Raw genomic sequence first — 17,703 nt, 5'->3', positions numbered from 1 at the left:
TGCAGACCCCAGGGGCTTCAGACAGGAAAGACTTCATTTTCAGGCACAAGAGCCTTGTGAACTAAGACTCCATCATCCACCCCAAGTAAAGTCTGCCTCCTGCTGGAAGGGAGCCAACTCTATCAATACCAATGCCTTGCAGACCCAACAGTGTTGTGACACCATGAAGCACCTCCATGAATCCTATAGAAAACACATCCCTTTGCACAGGAATCCAAACCAGGCACACAGGGTGTGAGGAGATATTAATTAAGGAGCATACCTCTGACAGAAGTACATTCTCGTCAGCTGTATTGCGGCTGATTCCATCCCCCAGCTGACGTCACCATCACTCAACCTGACACGGTTCAGTGACTTAGAGGCCAAACTGTTAAAAATCTCCATTTTTATTCAGTCTTGTAAACAATACAGGTACTCACAATGAGAAAACGCTTCAAAGGCATAAAATGCAGCTGTCTTGTGCATAAAAGGGATCAGAGTTGTTTCCCCAGATACCACAGCACAAAATTAGGACTACAAAGTTCCAGAGTAAACCACAAAAACTTAAAAAAACAAGACTGGCAAAAATAAAGCAATAGTAGCAGAAAAATAGACAATTCTTAACATTGAGGTTGGGCATATAAAGGTGCAACCTCTGGCCATTTCCCTGAATGTTATAGAGGCACGTGGCTTACAGGGGCAAGCTAGCACCTCCCTTGTGCATTTATGAGCCCATGGAGGCAGACACACCAAGCACTCTTTTACTCACTCGTGGACAAAGTAGAACATAGAGAGGTGTTACAGGCAACCTCAGTATATTCAAGCTGAGCCCTGACATGACTGCCACCTCACTTAGGGGAGCATCATCACTAAGATGTCACCTGCAGCTGCTGCCTCTGTCCCCACAGCCCACGTCTCCAGCACTTCTGGTTACTACCCCCTTTGGCTCCAACTAGGCTTGGTTCTTGGTGAAGCTGTGCACAGTGTGGGTGAGGGGAGCAGCATGGGTGACTGCTCAACCATGATGGTGCTGTTCTGCAAGAACAGCAGGCTACATGGGGGAACCTGGGGCCCACCGGATGGCCGCTAGGCTCACAAATGCAGTCCAGAATATTCTGAAACCTGTACACACAATGAAGTAGTGGTGGTGAAATCCCAGGCGGGAGCAGTCAGGACGGGGTCTTCGGTGTTCTCTGACCAGTCCAACTCCAAAAAGGTGGAGGAAGATCTGTCCCCAGGCTGGCAGTGGTGTGTCCCTTGGGACTGGAATGGGTTTCAGGTGCAAAGAAGCCGAGCTTGTCTGAAGCTACAGCTGATTCAGAGAGCAGCCTGGTGTGACCCACTGACCCTAGCACCTCCTACAGCAGGGGCAGAAGGGTTAAACTAGGAGACAGGGGTGGAGCTGCGGGACAGTGGTAGACTTGCCTTGGCACACCTCAACTCCTCCCAGCAAGGAGCTGCCCCTTGATGTTTCCCCAGCCTGGCACTAACAGGGATGGAGGGGGTTGGTGGCTTTCTCTCCTGGGAGAGGCAGGGTAAGGGGCATCTCTTCAGGGGGGCTAGGACTTTTATTTTTTAACCATGTGGTATATGACAATATCAACTTTGAATTCCAATTTGTGCTCTTGTCTCAAGTTCTAAATTAAAAACAAAAGACAATGATTTGTCCTAAGCATTTAGAAGAAATGGGAGTTACCCTGGAAAAAATAGATTGCTAAAGGAGAAAGGCTTCAATTAATGTTAAAAATGCACAAGCTCATACTTTTCATAGCATGTGTCTTAGTCAATGTTCTATTGTGGTCAAGAGATGCCATGACCACGGCAATGCTTATAAAAGAAAGCAGTTAATTGGGGGCTTGCTTACAGCTTTAGAGGCTTAGTCCACTATCATTGCAGTGGGGAGCATGGTGTTGGAGCAGTAGCTGAGAGCTACATCCTGACCCACAAACGGAGAAAGAGAGACTGGACCTGGCAAGGGTCCTCAAAGGGACCCTTGGGACCTCAAAGGCCACCCCCAGTGACACACTTCCTCCAATAAGGTCACACCTCCTGATCCTTGTAATCCTCTCAGACAATGCCACTCCCTAGTGACTGAGCATTCAAATACATGAGCATACAGGGCCATTCTCATTCAAACTCCACAGTAAGTAAGCATAGCAAACTTTTGCTACTATTACCATTTTCCATTTTGAATAAAAATGACTTACCCTTTATCATGTGTGTACATTCAAAATACTAAATAAAAACCACTAGTGGACTCTGATTATATTTCCTAACTTAAGAGTGAAAAGGTTTTCATAAAGAATCAAATGCAGGCATTCACTTAAAACTTTAGGTGTGCTTTGGCTTTGGATGCTTCTTGGTGGTTACTTGGAACATCTTTCTGCCATTTCAGAGGTGTTATGAGTGGAGCTATGATGTCACCATCCTATTAAAGAAAGAGAGTGAGTCAGGGCACAGAGAAAAGCCAGTTTCCATCATTATATTTTGGGTGTGTCTCATGCACACATATCCTTGTCCTGCACACAGATTTCTTGAGAAATTCAAAGTTGTATGTGCTCTATGACTGAGAACACCACAGTCCTAAGCAGATAAAGGTCTTCAAGGAAAATGGCCGAGATACAGCACACTGCTGCCCAGAATTGGCTGAGTTCACGCACCTACGTGGGACTCTTGGGGAAACAGAAGCAACACTGGATTCTTGCTTCTCTTTTTCCCATTCTCCTCTAAAGGTCTGCAAATGGGGGAGGACAGGGGGACAGGGAGCATGGGGACAAATGACTACTGGGACATTGGGACCATGACTACTTGCTGAATTTGAATCTTTCTTTTTAAATAAACCTCTTAACTTCAGCCCTATCAACAAACGCTCCAGGCAAATGCACCCTTCCACCACAGGGGGAGGCTGCCTCAGATTAAACAGTGACCTGACAGGAGTGAGCATGAGTAGCTAGGCTCTCTAACCCTGCCTGCCTCCTGGGACAAGGCCCTTTGCCCATTTGCTCTCAGGTACTTATCACCTCTTCATGGTCCACTCAAAACACAGCAGCTGCTTTTCTCAGCCCTCATGCTTAGTGACTTCTCAGGTGAGGTGAGGAAGGCAGGGAAGCCTAGGCATCTCCTGCGGCCCTTACCATCGTATGGCTCCAGCTCCTGGAAGGAGCCACAGCTTTTAACCTCCCACCTGCTCCCTCAGCCTCTCTGAGAAGGCAGTGACATAGTCTAGGCACTGTCTCTCTGTCTGCCATTTGTTCATTTAGTTCTGTCAAAACCTTGGAAATATCCTGATGTTAAATGTCTTCTGTTGAACACACTGGATCTGGCTTGACAGAGCTTTTGTGAGCAACTCCTGTTCATTTCAAAGCAGCAGTATGCCAGACTCCTATTTCCATCACCTTCCTTCTGACTTCAACTCTAGCAAATGTTAAAAATGCACACCTAAAAGATTTCACTCACTCCAATTCAGTGGCTCCAGGCTGGCCCTTGCATATGGCATGGCAAAGACATCTCACTCAGCGCTGCTCCTGATAGGCCTCGTGTTCTTTGTTACCTTTTCAGCTATTCCCATGTTGCTTCTGTTTCAACCCCCCCCCCCCAAACACCAGTCCCTGCTGCCAGCCCTGTAAAGAACCCCTGAGTTTTCTCCTTCTTTAGGAGTTGGCTTGCAAACTTTCCTGAGGCAGGCTTTTCTCATCTAACCAAGTCTGACTAGATCTCCTTCTGCATCCCCAAACATTCACTATGCTTCACAATTGCTGTTTACTTTCTTGTTTGTGGTCCACATCTAGAGACCCAGAGCACTGAAGAACTATGTCTGTCTTAGGTACTGCTTCATCCTTGTACCTAAGTCAGGGCCGACAAGAAACAAACCAAGCAAACTCATCTGATGAGTTAATATACCTAGGTTTAAAGTACTTATCACTTATGCTGATGTTTTTATTTTCCTTAAAACAAAAAAAAAATTATGTGTATGCATATGGTGTGTGTGGTGTATATGTGTATTGTAGGAATGTATGTGGTATATATGTGAGGTATGTGTGTATGTATGTGTGTGGTGCATGTGGGTTGTGTGTGATGTATATGTATTGTGTATATGTATGAGGAATATGTGGTTGGAGTGTGTAATGCGTGTGTATATGTGTGGTGAGTATGTATGTTATGTATATGTATATGTATGCACGTGTATTGTGCGTGTACAGGTGATTCTGACTATGCAGGCACATGTGGAAGCATGCATGTCTATGCCACACTTGCACGTCTGGAACCCACAGAGACCAGAAGAGGGCATCAGATCCTCTGGAACTGGAGTTACAGCTGGCTGTGATCCGCCGTGTGGGTGCTGGGAATTGAGCCCAGGTCTTCTGAAAGAGTAGCCAGTGCTGTTAACTGCTGAGCCATCTCTCCAGCCCCATATAGCTACAATTTAAATGAGAACTTCTCAGTGATAAAAATGATTGGCTTTGGCTTTTCCTTAAAAATAAATAAATAAATAAATATTGGGAGGTGAAGCAGAGGATCAGGAATTCAAAGCCATTCCCAGGCACACAGCTAATCTGAGACCAACCTGACCTACATAGGACCCCATCTCACCCCAACTCCAAGATTCCTTTCTCTTAATGTTAGAGGCTGTGAAGAGTCATCCACCTGCAGCCTGGTGAAGTCTGTCTGCACACCATTGAGTGAAATGTTGCCTAGCAGCATCATCCACCTGCGGCCTGGTGAAGTCTACCTGCACATCATTGAGTGAAATGTTGCCTAGCAGCATCATCCACCTGCAGCCTGGTGAAGTCTGTCTGCACACCATTGAGTGAAATGTAGCCTAGCAGCATCATCCACCTGCAGCCTGGTGAAGTCTGTCTGCACACCATTGAGTAAAATGTTGCCTAGCAGCATCATCCACCTGCGGCTTGGTGAAGTCTGTCTGCCCACCATTGAGTGAAATGTTGCCTAGCAGCATCACCCACCTGCGGCTTGGTGAAGTTTCTGTCTGCACACCATTGAGTGAAATGTTGCCTAGCAGCATGCAGGCTCTTCTTGTCTTTCTTCTTACAGTACACTCGAATGAGCTGCTCTGTGAATTCCTGTGGCAGAAGCTTTGACACCTTTTTTACAAAAAGAAAAGATCTTGCTTGAGTTCACACTTCCAGGAACCAGCTGCCTCCCAGGGTCTGGGGTACCACTTTTAATGTTGAGTTAAAAGCTTTTCTATTTTATCTCAATTATGATCCAAGGGGGAAAATAATTATTTTTAATTGAAAATAGATTTTTCTCTCATACACTACATCCTGACCACAGTTTCTCCTCCTTCCAGTCTTCCCAGCTTCCCCAACCTCCCCTTTCTCCTGGATCTACACCCCCACCATTTCCCATCAGAAAAGAGCAAGACTCAAAGAGACAGCAACTAAACATGACAAAATAAAACACAATAAAACAAGGCAAAAGCCCTCACACCAAGGCTGGACAAGAAAACCCAACAGGAGGAAGAGGGTCTCAAGAGCAGGCAAGAGTCAGAGATGTACCCACTCCCACAAAAAGACCAAGCCAACAGCCATGACATATAGGCAGACGACCAGCAGCACATTCCCGCAGGCCCTGTGGCTGCTGCTTCAGTCTCTGTGAGTCCTTGCTTAGCTGATTCAGTGGACTGTGCCTTCTTTTATTTCTTAACAGTAGACACTGACATTACAACCTAACTAGCATGTAAAAATACAAGTTGACTTTAAGATTTACCAAATATATACCTTAGAGTAGCATTTTCTACTTAGCCAGTTACCTGATCTTTAGAGATCATGACTGCAAGCTTCGTGTTATTTTTACAATAGAAGTGAACATGGTCAATTGGATTCTTGTCTTTCATCCCATAATCCATGTTGATAACCTTTTAATTAAAACAATAAATAAATAAGCAACCACAAGAACTAAACTCAGGATTGTAAGTATAACACAAGAAATGAGCTGAGCCTTCTGGGTGTTCAGAAGTAGGAATATTAGGAAGTTTTAACATGTGGAATAAAAATAACTCTGGTATACCAGGTGGCGGCGGCGGCGACACACCCCTTTAATCCCAGCACTTGGGAGGCAGAGTCAGGTGGATCTCTGTGAGTTTAAAGCCAGCCTGGTGTACAGAGCTAGTTCTAGGACAGTTAGGGCTACAGAGCAACCAAAACAACAACAATAAAACAAAACAGAAAAATCACCCTTCCATCCCGCCACCCCCGCAAAAAACCTCTGGTACATGACTAATTTTGGGGATTTGGTTTAGAAACTTGGGTGAAGGGGGAAATATTTTTGAGTATTTAACTAAGTAGGGCAATATCTACTATGTGACAGACACTGGTAGACAGTAGATAATCAACTTTTGTGTCTATGGATATGTCCAAAAGGAGGTCAGATGTCAACTTTGGCTGTCATTCTTTAGGTGCCATGCAATTCTTTCCCCCTGAGACAGGCCTCACTGGCTTGGAGCTCACCAAGTCACTTGGGTTGTAGGTCAATGAACCCCAGGGATCCAGTTGTCTTTACCTCCCTAGCTGTGGCCTGATAAGCGTGTATCCCTATGCCCTCGTGTGTGTGTGTGTGTGTGTGTGTGTGTGTGTGTGTGTGTGTGTGTGTGTGCGCTGGGGACTGAACTTAGGGCCTAGAGAATGGTAGGCGGGCTGGAGAGATGGCTCAGCCATTAAAGACTAGGCTCACAACCAAAAATATAAGAGAATGGTAGGTAAGAGCTCTACCACTGAGCCAAATTCTCAGTTCTAAGTTCTGTAACTTTTTATATTTCAGGTTTCAGATTTTGGATAAGGGGTACTTTTACATATACCTGGAGAAAAACTAAGAATTCGGAAGGCATTTCCATGAGTTTGCCGGGGAAGGAGAGGAAAGGGAGCAAGATGAGTGTAGTGTGGTGGTTTTCTTCAGAGAGAAGACTGTTTAACTGTTGCTAATGGGGAAGTCTGCAGGAAGAAGGACAGAATGGGCAGTGTAGGGCTCTACAGAAAAGATGAACACACAATGGGCTCCAAAGCTGCAATGCCAAGCATGGTGGTCACTAGCCATATATGGTTTATTTTTTTTATTTTTACTTATCAGGCAAATATCACTATGTTGTTCAATTCAGGTGACCCTTCTATCTTGGTCTCTCATGTAGCTAGGAATACATTAACATACCACCACATCCAGCAATAACTTAAAATTTAAATTAACACAGAATACAAAAAAAAAATCATTTCTTGGTCTTAGGAATCATATTTAAAATGGCAGCACAGATATAGGCCCTTCTGTGAGTTCAGGAAGTTCCACTGGGCACTACTGTTCTAAACACAGTAGAAGAGCCTCCCTCCTGAGTCTCTCTCTCTTTTTTCCCACCTTTGGTTTTTTGAGACAGTTTCTCTGTGTAGTCCTAGCTGTCCTGGAACTTGTCCTGTAGTTCAGGCTGGTTTTGAACTCACAAAGCCTCACCTGCCAGTGCCTTCCAAGTGCTGGGATTAAAGGCATGTGCCACCATGCATAGCCTGGCTAAGTCTTTAATTAGGAGAAAGATATTTCTCTACTCTAAGGGAAGATAAAAACAGCTACAGATGGGAGAAAACTGAAGTTTGAAAGAGTACCTATGCAATGGCCTATAGGTATCTTTTATTTTAATTATTTGAACGTGGGGCCATGTTGGGCTACTCACCAAGGGTGAATATCTAGGATTGATAAGCAGAGATGAAGGGCTGAGTGGAGTAAAGATGGTTTGACATAGTTGTTATGGAGCCTGGAAGAATTGTACTCGACCTACTAGAAAGTACTGAGGATCAAGATGAAGTTGGTGACCAAGAATGCACAATGTAGTGATGTCTCTAACAGGATTTGTGTGGCCAGATATAGGTAGGGAGGTGGTTAGCATCAACACACCTGTGTTATTTGGACTTTTGCTAAACAGATACAAAAGGTGAGGGGTTGGTGGTAACTGCAGAAATGATGGAATTATTAATAATGACCACAAAATCAAAGCTTGACTAAAAAGAAAAAAAGGTAGGACAGGCTATAAGAAAGTGAGGAGCAATATGGTGTCCAGATGAGCTGAACTAGGGACAAGCAAATGAAGGGAAAAGAGCTTTGCAGACAGAAAACAAGATGCTTTTTAGTGATTTCAGATAGGGTGGCTTCAAATGCTGATGAAGTGCAAGGTACACTCAGATAAGTTGACTCTCACTTGTAACCTCAGCACCATTAGGAAAACTGTGAGTTCTAGGACAGCCGGGGCTACAGAGCAAGGCTCACACAAGTTCAAGTCCAAAGCATAATAATCTACTGGAGTGGTAGCTGAGGGGATCTGTGTAACATCACCAAGAAGGTTAGCCTTTCTTCTTTCTTCTTCCTTCCTTCCTTCCTTCCTTCCTTCCTTCCTTCCTTCCTTCCTTCCTTCCTTCCTTCCCGTATGCTCTCCTCCCCTCCCCTCCTTTCCCAAGTATTGGGATTAAAGGAGTGTGCCACTACTTCCTGGTTTGGTTTTTTTTCAAGACATGGTTTCTCTGTGTAGTCTTGGCTGTCCTAGAACTCATTCTGCAGATTAGGCTGGCCTCAAACTCAAGAGATCCACCTGCTTCTGCCTCCTGAGTGTTGGAATTAAAGGCATTCACCACCACTGCCCAGCTTGTGATGGTTAATTTTCATACACATGACTGGATTTGGAACTGTCTAACAGACGTACAACTGGGCACAGCTGTGAGAGTGTTTCCAGAACGGGTTAACTGAGGAAGGAACACCTACCCTAAATATGGACAGCAGCATCCTATGGGCAGGGTCCTGAAGTGAATAAAGCAGGAGGAGGAAGGGGCTGAAGACCAGCACTAATCTGGCCTGTTTCCTACTGTGAACACAGCTGCCTCACAGTCCTATTGCCCCATCCCCTCCACCAAGATCAACTCCAACTACCAACACAAAATAAACCTATCCTGCCTTAAGTTGCTTTGTCACATTTCCTCATATCAATGAGAAAAGCAATTAAACAGACACTAAGGATAAAAATAAAGAGGGGCTGGAGAGATGGCTAAGCAGTTAAGAACAGTAGGGGCTCTTCCAAAGGATCCAGGTTCAATTCCCAGCACCCACATGGCAGTTTACAACTATCTAATTCAGTTCCATGGGGATCTGACCTCCTCAGACAGAAAGACATGCAGGCAAAACCCCAATGCATATAAAATAAATAAATCTTAAAAAAAAAGAAAAGAAAAGAAAAAGAGATCAAAGAGTTTCTCCTGGTGGGCAAATAAAGTCACTCAGGATAACGGTAGGAACCAGAGCAGAGGGGATTGAACAGTGCCAAAAGCTTTCAGAAGACAGCAGCTGGTTTGGACATAGAGATGATCTCTGTAGAACAAATTCCTAGGATAAAATTGATGCGTCAATTACAATTTCAGAATAAACTTGGAATTTGCCCTTTTGTGCTAATCCGCACTTCTGTGTTTTCATGTAGGTTCATGAACACAGAACGGTATAGCGCTCTTTGCCTTGTAGGGTGGATGTAAACCAGTCCACTGTCCCATCCCACTGACTTCAGGTGATTGCTGGTTAAGCTGGCTTTCATGTCTGCTCTGGGTAGCATCATGCACCTCTGATCTAAATGCATTTGGAGACGGTTCTTTGGGTGAGAGAAGTCAAATAGCAGGGTGAGGGATTGCCCCAAGCCCTCAGAACAAGAGAGGCCTTCTGGTGAAACAGGAGTGGGCACACTGGCTCACAGGTGCTCAGGGAGAATGCCGGGAAGTGATATCTTTCCAAGTCTCAGGAAATGCAGGAGAGCCTTGCCCCCTGGGCCACTCATTGTATTTGGCAAAGAATGGTTATGACTTTTCATTGCATGAATCAGTCACCAAGGAAACGAGAAAGGAAAAGCTGAGGTAAAATCACAAGGTAAACCACTCAGATTTCAGAGGGATGGAGCACTAAAAAGAATTTCCTACAGAGAATTTAAGAAAACACGAGAAGGCTACAGGGCTTTTCATTAGGGTATGCCAAGACACTACGGCCACGTGAAAATAGGAATAAAAAAATCTTAACAGTTCTGTGTGTATATGTAGGCAAGCAAGAATATCTAATGGTAGTATTTTCATAGTCAAAATAATTTAAACAAACATATATAATGTGCTATTTATCACATGATCTCAATATCCTAGCAGAACATCGCAAAGAAAATTTGAAAAGGGCTGATAAGACTGATTTTCTCTTTGAGGCTGAAGATGATTCTCTTTGTTCTAACTTTCTGTGTCTCCAAGTTTTGTTTTGTTTTTGCATACATATTTATTAAACTTAAGTGCATGAACGTGTGTCTGTGTGTGAGTGTGTGTGCACATGAAGGCATCGGAGGAGGACATTGGACCCTGGAACTGGAGTTATAGGTGGTTTTGAGTCACCTCACAAGGGTGCTGACAACTGACCTTCCTGGTCCTCTGGAAGAGAGCAGAAAGTTCTTCACTGCTGAGCTATCCCTCCAGCTTCTTTGTTGTTCTGTTGGTTTGTTTTGAGACAGGTTCTCACTAAGTAGTACTGGCTAGCCTGTAGCTCGATATGTAGACCAGGCTGGCCTCAAATGTGTGTTTCTTCTGCCTCCTACTCTCCAGCTATCTAAGCTTTTCATAATGAGGAAAGTTTTTTTTTTTTTTTGTTTGCTTGTTTATTGAGATTGGGTCTCTCTACATAGTTCTAGCTTCCCTGGAACTTACTACATAGACCAGAATGGCCTTGAACTCACAGATTTGCCTGTCTCTGCCTCCTGAGTGCTGGGATTAAAGGCCACCACCACCCTCAGAGGGATAGCTTTTGGGTTTTTTTAAAAACACAAATTTTCACTTCATCTATTCTTGGATTCACTAACTTACATCCACTAGGAAATCTTCAGCCTTCAGTTGGGCTTCCAGGGGCACGTCAGGTTTGGTGTCAACAATGTCTTGGGGAAGTTGATCATATTCTTCCTAGAAGAGATGAGACTTTCCAGTTAGGACCCAGTTTGTCATTAAGTACTTGTACCATGGTCATGTTCCTTCTTCAGTAAGAAAAACAGAGATTCTCCAACAAGACATGATAGCCTGGAAGCAAACTGGGTGGCTGGGTAGTTTTCATTAAAAAACAAACATAGAACTACCACCACATTTTGAAAAGAATATGGCATCCATCTACTCATAGCTACCTCCTGCTGCTTTTGCAGTGACTTGTGCTGCCAGTGGCCCCTGTGACATCACACATCTCACCAGGAAGCTGCATACAGCAGCAAGCTCATCCTCAGGTATTTTTGGTCACATATAAGTCAAATAACATACAAAAGCCATGGAGTTAACAGTTATGATGTTGGTAAGGTTTAAAGGTCAGTTTTTAACTGCTCTATGTCAAGTGCCCCTAACCATCATTGTTCAAGGGTCAACTATAGAGTCTTAGTGAAGTTCACACAGGTCTTATTTCAAGGGATTTCCCCTTTGTTTCTCATCCGGTAAACAGGACAAAGGATAGTGAGAAGATTAAATGAGAATACACAGGAAGCATGGATACTCTGATAAACTAATGGCTTCTTATTGAGTACAGAGACTGGGATAGCCCTCAGCTAACAGGATAGGTGATGACTCAACTTACCTCTCTAATCTTGTTTTGACCATTTGGCTGGGTCTCACCCAAATACTTGTATAGATTACGGCACTCGATGTTCCTTAAAATAGTCCGTGCCTCAGACAACCTCGGATCAGTAGAGTGTAAAATCTCCAGGAAAATGTTATCTGTCAATGTGATGAAATTCACTCAAATTGAAATGACAGTAAGATTTAAAGATGCTCCACTGTGGTCCTGAAATGGTCTTAACAAGGCACAGCATTATGATTGTGTGAGTAAGGAAAAAGAAGCCAGTAAGAGGAAAAGAAGACAAGGCAGAAGTGGGAAAATCCTCCCGGGTGTGGGATTAACTAAGTGCACTAAAACCAATGGCTTGATCTGGCAGGCAGTACAAAGAGACTTACTTATTACTGTTGGGCTTTTATTTTTGTAAATGAAACATGGTTTTGCTAATTAGCCCTAAATGGCCTTAAACGTTTACAAACAAAATTATGTCTCTGATCTCAAAATAGTCCAATGTTTGTCAGCAGGAGGTAGGTGGAAAAAATTGCTGTTGATAACAGCTAAGCTAAGTGGCGAGAACATGGAATTTTGTAAATTGACTTATTAAAAGTTTTTTTTTTTTAAGTTTTAAAGTATTTCATTCTATGATGATAACAGCAGGGAAGAAACTTTCTTCTTTTGTTTGTTATTTTATTCTTCTTTAAACATTTTCTAATTAAAATAGCCTTCAACCAAATTCATTATTATCATTTTTTCCATAAAAGAACTCTATTTGTATACAAATTTCTTGTTTTTCTTTCTTTTTTTCTTTTATAATTTATTTATTTTATTTCATGTGCATTGGTGTTTTGCCTGCATGTATGTCTGTGTGAGGTGTCAGGTTCCCTGGAACTGGAATTACAGACAGTTGTGAGCTGCCATGTGGGTGCTGGGACTTGAACCCAGGTCCTCTTAACTGCTGAGCCATCTATCTAGCTCATGCTTTTCTTTATTTTTCAGAGAAGGTTTCACTCTGAGGGGAGTTTGAGTTCACTATATAACTCAGGTTGGTCTCAACATTGTGGTAATCCCCCTGCTTCATCCTCCTGAGTGTGAGTCACTGTATCTGTCTGGGTATATGTAATTTTCTGATGAAACATTATGATATCACAGTATCTACCTCCCAAGAACAAGAACACCTTTTTAAACATAAACACATCAAAAAATTTAAGTTTTTTTTTTTTTAATTTCTTATTTCTCTTGATAATGTAACTTAAGGATTTTCATTACTGGTAATTGGGAAATCAAGCAAATATATGGATGAAATTAGTGGCCACACACTTTTAGACTTTTAAAATCTAGAACTAGCCGGGCAGTGGTGGTGAATGCCTTTAATCCCAGCACTTGGGAGGCAGAGGCAGGGGAATCTCTGTGAATTTGAGGTCAAAAAAGTAGTATTGTTTTGTAATTTCACACATGTATGCACTTGCTTCTCATTATCTTCTGTATCCCCACAAGGGCAGCTGACATCTGATACCAACACGTGTGTCCCCGACTTCTTACCTGTCAGCTTGGTGAAGGCTTCCATGTCATCAATGGCTTCAGAAATATTGCACTTCTTCCCGTTGGTCCCCGTAATCTCAATGTAGGGGTTTGCTTTAAGGAAGGCCTCTGTGATCCTAAAGATCATTTTATAAACACACAATGTCATCTGAAGATTTGCTTTACACCTTGCTCAAAAGGATCTTTCTAGTTTAAGAAAACAAAATTTTGAGGTATTATGTTTCAAGACAGCTGTTTATTAGTGGTAGAGCTTTACAGACCTTATCTCATTTAGTTTTTCAATACTAAGTATATTCAGCTCCAATTTTATAGAAACAGAAATAAGATAATTTTCCTTTAAAGAAGTTCAGAAGAAGTATATCAAGCTTTGAAACAAAGGCTCTCTGACTCTGAACTGGAAACAAAATTACTTTAGTTCTTTTCTTGAAACACAGTCTCATGTAGCTCAGGCTAGCTTCAAAGATGCTACATACCTGAGAATGACCTTGAACTCATCTCTACCTCCCAAGTGCTGGCATCGAAGACATCTGCTCTCATATTCAGTTTTATGTCTTTGTTTGTTTGGTTTGTGTGTGTGTGTGTGACTGAGTTTTTCTATACAGCCCTAGCTGTCCTGGAACTATGTACCAGGCTGGCCTTGAACTCACAGAGATCCACCTGCCTATGCCTTCCTAGTGTGGGATTAAAGGGGTTCGACACCACTAACTTTTGACTGAGGTTAAGACTCTTATGGAGCCAAATGTGGTGGTTCATGGCTGTGATCCCAGCACCTGGGAGGCAGAAGCCAGAGAATCATGAATTTGAGGCCAACCTGGGCTATACAGTGAGTTCCAGACCTGTCAGGGCTGTAAGTATGAGATCCTGTCTCAAAAACAAAGAAGGAAACTTCTTGTGGGATCTCTGAGACATGGGGAGACTTTGTATACTTTTTGGCCATAGCTCTGATCTGATCAGGGAAAAAGATGAAATTCCTATTTGCTACTAACTTTGAAAAACATTTGACAGGATAAAGGTAGAAAATAGTATAAATGTTAATTTTGTTTTTAATTTAGAATGTCAGCTATTCATGTCTCACTACCTTCATGAATAATAGCTGTATGAACTTCCTGCACAGGGACCCTGAGCCATTCTGGCAACCTCTTCATGTCTAGCCTAAGCCAGCCCCTCTTTCTCCATCCACCTGACCATCGCATCCATTTCCCTCCTCTCCCTCCTCCTAAGTTTACTGTATGTTAGTCTTCTTTTAAGGGAGTTGTTTTAGACTGCGCAGCTTGAGCTAGGAATGCTAATGTGGCAAAAGCATCATGAAAACTTTTATAATGAGGTAATATGGACGTTCTTACATTATATCGATGAGGTTGCTGATTTTATGTTGATAAGCTCTGCGGTGTAAGCAGTTGCGTGTGTAGAACATGTCATACAGATTCAAAGCCTCCTGCAAGGGAACAGAAATGGTAATGTGGGATCAGATTATATTCAACTTGGTTAGAGACAGGATCTCACTGTGTAGCCTTGGCTGTCCTGGAACTCATTATGTAAACCAGGCTGGTCTTGAGCTCGAAGAGATCCACCTGCCTCTGCCTCCTGAATGCTGGGATTGAAGATCCAGCATACATAAAGACTTTCCTATAGCATAATTCTATACCACCTTTTAAGTTTTATGAGTACCATTGTGGTGGTAGGAAAGAAATGGCCCCCAAAGGGATTGGCACTATTAGCAGGTGTGGCCTTGTTGGAGGGAGTGTGTCTCTGTGGGGACTTTGAGGACTCATATGCTCAAGCTAAACCCAGTGTTACAAACCATTTCTTGTTGCCTAAGAGATGTAGGACTCCCCAGCACCATGTATGCCTACACGTCACCATGTCCCACCATGATAATAATGGACTGAACCTCTGAAATATAAATGAGCCACCACAATTAAGTGCTTTGCTTTATAAGAGTTGCCATGGTCATGGTGTCTCTTCACAGCAAAAGAAGCCCTAAGACAACATCTAGTAAGGACCTAATGGGGTTGAAATTCTAGTTTTCTTACTTATTTAGCTCATCTGTTCTACATGCCTCTTTGCTCACTAGTTAAACAGTAAAATATGGCTTGTCCCACCAAAAGTCACATCGAAGTTCAGTCCCTAAAGAAACGGTGGTGAGAGAGGGGGCCTTTAAGAGGTTGAATAAGTTATGATGGCTCCAGCCTCATGAGATGACTCGGTTAGTTTGTGGGAAGAACAGGCTGTTATAAAGACAGCCTGGCGCTGCCCCTCCCTCTCTTAGCACCTTCCTTGTTTGTACTTCCGGCTTTCACCATGCATGGAGCAGTGCGTCATCCATACCAGACGCAGAACAGATGTTACCTCCATGCTCCTCTAGAACTATGAAGTGGATAAACCTCTTTCTTTTATGAATTATACAGGCTCAGGTATTTTGTTATAGCAACAGAACACAGACTGAAACAAATGAAATAATAATAATGGGATGATAAAAATTGATCTACCACAAACACTTGAAGCCTACCCAGTATAAGACTCAAAAAATGTTGGATTTAATTTTATTATTGTTGTTCTTATTTAACAGTGTAATAAAATGAAGTAAGTTTTAAACACTTAACAAATGAAGGGCTAGAGAGATGGCTTAGCAGCTAAGAGTCTGTGCTACTCTTGCAGAGGGCCTGAGTCTGGCTCCTAGCATTTATGTTGGGTGTACCAAGCTGCCTGTAACTCCGGCTCCAGGTGATATGATGCCTTCTTCTAGCTTCTGGGGGAACCTGTACTTATGTGCACATACCCACACACAGACACATATACACATGACTAAAAATAATAATAAATCTTTTTTTTAAAGATGGGTTTGTGGGGGCTATAGAGATGTCACCAGTTAAAAGAATGCTTGCTGCACAACCATGAGGACCTGGGTTTGGATCCCAGCATCTATGTAATAAGCTGGGTGTGGTCGGTCTCCTGTGTACCTGCAACCCCAATGTGGTGATACTTTGTTTATGATCTAACAAATAAAGCTTACTGAAGACGCAAAGCTAGCCACACTAGTCAGCCATACAGGCCAGGCCTTAGTGGTACACACCTTTAATCCCAGCAGCCACACTAGTTAGCCATAGATGCTGGGTGGTGCACACCTTTAATTCCAGCACTACAGAGGAATATAAGGCAAGAGGAGACAGGAGTTCAGTGTATTCAGTGTGCAGTCACACTGAGGATAGAATTGCCCTAGCCTTGGTAGAGGTAAGAACTCTCTAGTGGTTGGCTGCTTTACTTTTTTGATCTTCAGCTTGAACCTCAATATCTCTCTGGGTTTTTATTATTCGTGCTATACCCCAGTGCTGGGGGAGACAGAAACAGGAGGATGGCTAATAAAAAAAAAAAAGAGCACAAGGTGTAGGGAGAAATCTTGACGTAAAGGGACAAGGCACACAGTGACAGAGGAGGGCAGCCTCTGCATGCATGCATTCACACAGCAAGCACAAACACATAGCTCATACATGCACATGCACATAATCTAAAAAAAAAAAAGAGAGAGAGAGAGAGAGAGAGAAAAGAAAGGAAGGAGGAAATGAAAGGAAAAAAGATAGTTTCTGGATCTTTCCAAATGGCCGAATGATTATTTCCAGATGTCAGACCAGGAGCTGCAACTCTTATTTCTGAGAACATTAACGTACCTTTTCTCTAGTACAAATGTGCTTCATCTTATGGCCATGGATTGGGTCTTTTACTTCACAGACACGGACAAACGTAACAAAGCGCTTGTAATCAAAATTGTTTTGGATCCCAAGATGGTGACAGTCCCTAGGAAGTTCCAAAGCAGACATATGAAGCATTTCAACAAGGAAACTATGCCTTAAATACAAGCACTACATTTCTTTCCTTTTCTTCCTTTTGAATTCTGAACCAGGCTTTGGATGTACCAGCTTGCAGAAGGCTGGCCGGGGACCGAAGAATATACTGAAGGACACAAAGGGGTAGAATTGCTAAGTGAGTCAGCGGGAAGAACACGAGGGGAGCTGCTCCAGAAAAAAAAAAAACAAAAAACAAAAAAAAAAACCTGGCGAGTGATCACCAGGTGTAGTGTGTAGACAGTGGATAACCAATTGCACATGGTAAAAAGGCAGTTATGAAGGAGCTAGGTAAGTATGAATCCTGACCATATGTTAAGTAATACCTTAGCCAGAAGTGGTGGAGTACATCTTTAATCCCAGCACTCAGGAGGCAGAGGCAGAGGCAGAGGCAGAAGATCTCAGAGTTTGAGACTGGCCTGGTCTACACAGGCCAGGTCAGCCAGTGTTATAAAGTAAGACTCTGTCTCAAAAATAAATAAATAAATAAATAAATAAATAAATAAATAAATAATAAAAAACAAAACAAAAAACCTTACAACAACTGCAGTGTTTTTAGGTTTAACAGAAACACTTTATTTATAGATCCACACTGAAACATTTTGTGAGGAGATGCTATGTTGCCTGAGATTTGCTTTAAAGTAACATGAGATCACTTAGGAGGCAGAGGCAGGCAGATCTCCACGAGCTTGAGGCCAGACTGATATACACAGACAGACATTGTCTCAAAAAAGTATTCAAAGTACAGAATAAACAAAGTAAG

At 42.8% G+C, this 17,703-nt stretch overlaps 1 protein-coding gene across 3 annotated transcripts in view; it reads right to left on the bottom strand.

The window, feature by feature from the left end:
- Positions 1 to 372: 372 nt before the first annotated feature.
- The window catches only part of Samhd1 (SAM and HD domain containing deoxynucleoside triphosphate triphosphohydrolase 1), a 39,884-nt gene continuing 22,553 nt past the window's right edge, over positions 373 to 17,703 (bottom strand). The window contains exons 9-17 of one of the 3 annotated variants that reach the window (XM_051187711.1): positions 16,767 to 16,893; positions 14,445 to 14,536; positions 13,102 to 13,217; positions 11,584 to 11,723; positions 10,839 to 10,931; positions 5,753 to 5,857; positions 4,944 to 5,081; positions 4,255 to 4,395; positions 373 to 2,407 (exon numbers count right to left, since the gene is read on the bottom strand). In XM_051187711.1, coding sequence (XP_051043668.1) covers positions 4,288 to 4,395; positions 4,944 to 5,081; positions 5,753 to 5,857; positions 10,839 to 10,931; positions 11,584 to 11,723; positions 13,102 to 13,217; positions 14,445 to 14,536; positions 16,767 to 16,893 — 919 coding nt within the window. In that variant the 3' untranslated portion in view covers positions 373 to 2,407; positions 4,255 to 4,287. Of the gene's footprint in view, positions 2,408 to 4,248; positions 4,396 to 4,943; positions 5,082 to 5,752; positions 5,858 to 10,838; positions 10,932 to 11,583; positions 11,724 to 13,101; positions 13,218 to 14,444; positions 14,537 to 16,766; positions 16,894 to 17,703 lie in introns of all 3 variants that reach the window. The other 2 variants (XM_051187719.1, XM_051187728.1) reach the window with 2 other exon arrangements.

The sequence above is a fragment of the Phodopus roborovskii genome, unplaced genomic scaffold (assembly GCF_943737965.1).
Source record: "Phodopus roborovskii unplaced genomic scaffold, PHOROB, whole genome shotgun sequence".
NCBI classification, from domain to species: domain Eukaryota; kingdom Metazoa; phylum Chordata; class Mammalia; order Rodentia; family Cricetidae; genus Phodopus; species Phodopus roborovskii.
This window is presented reverse-complemented; position numbering and strand designations above follow the sequence as displayed.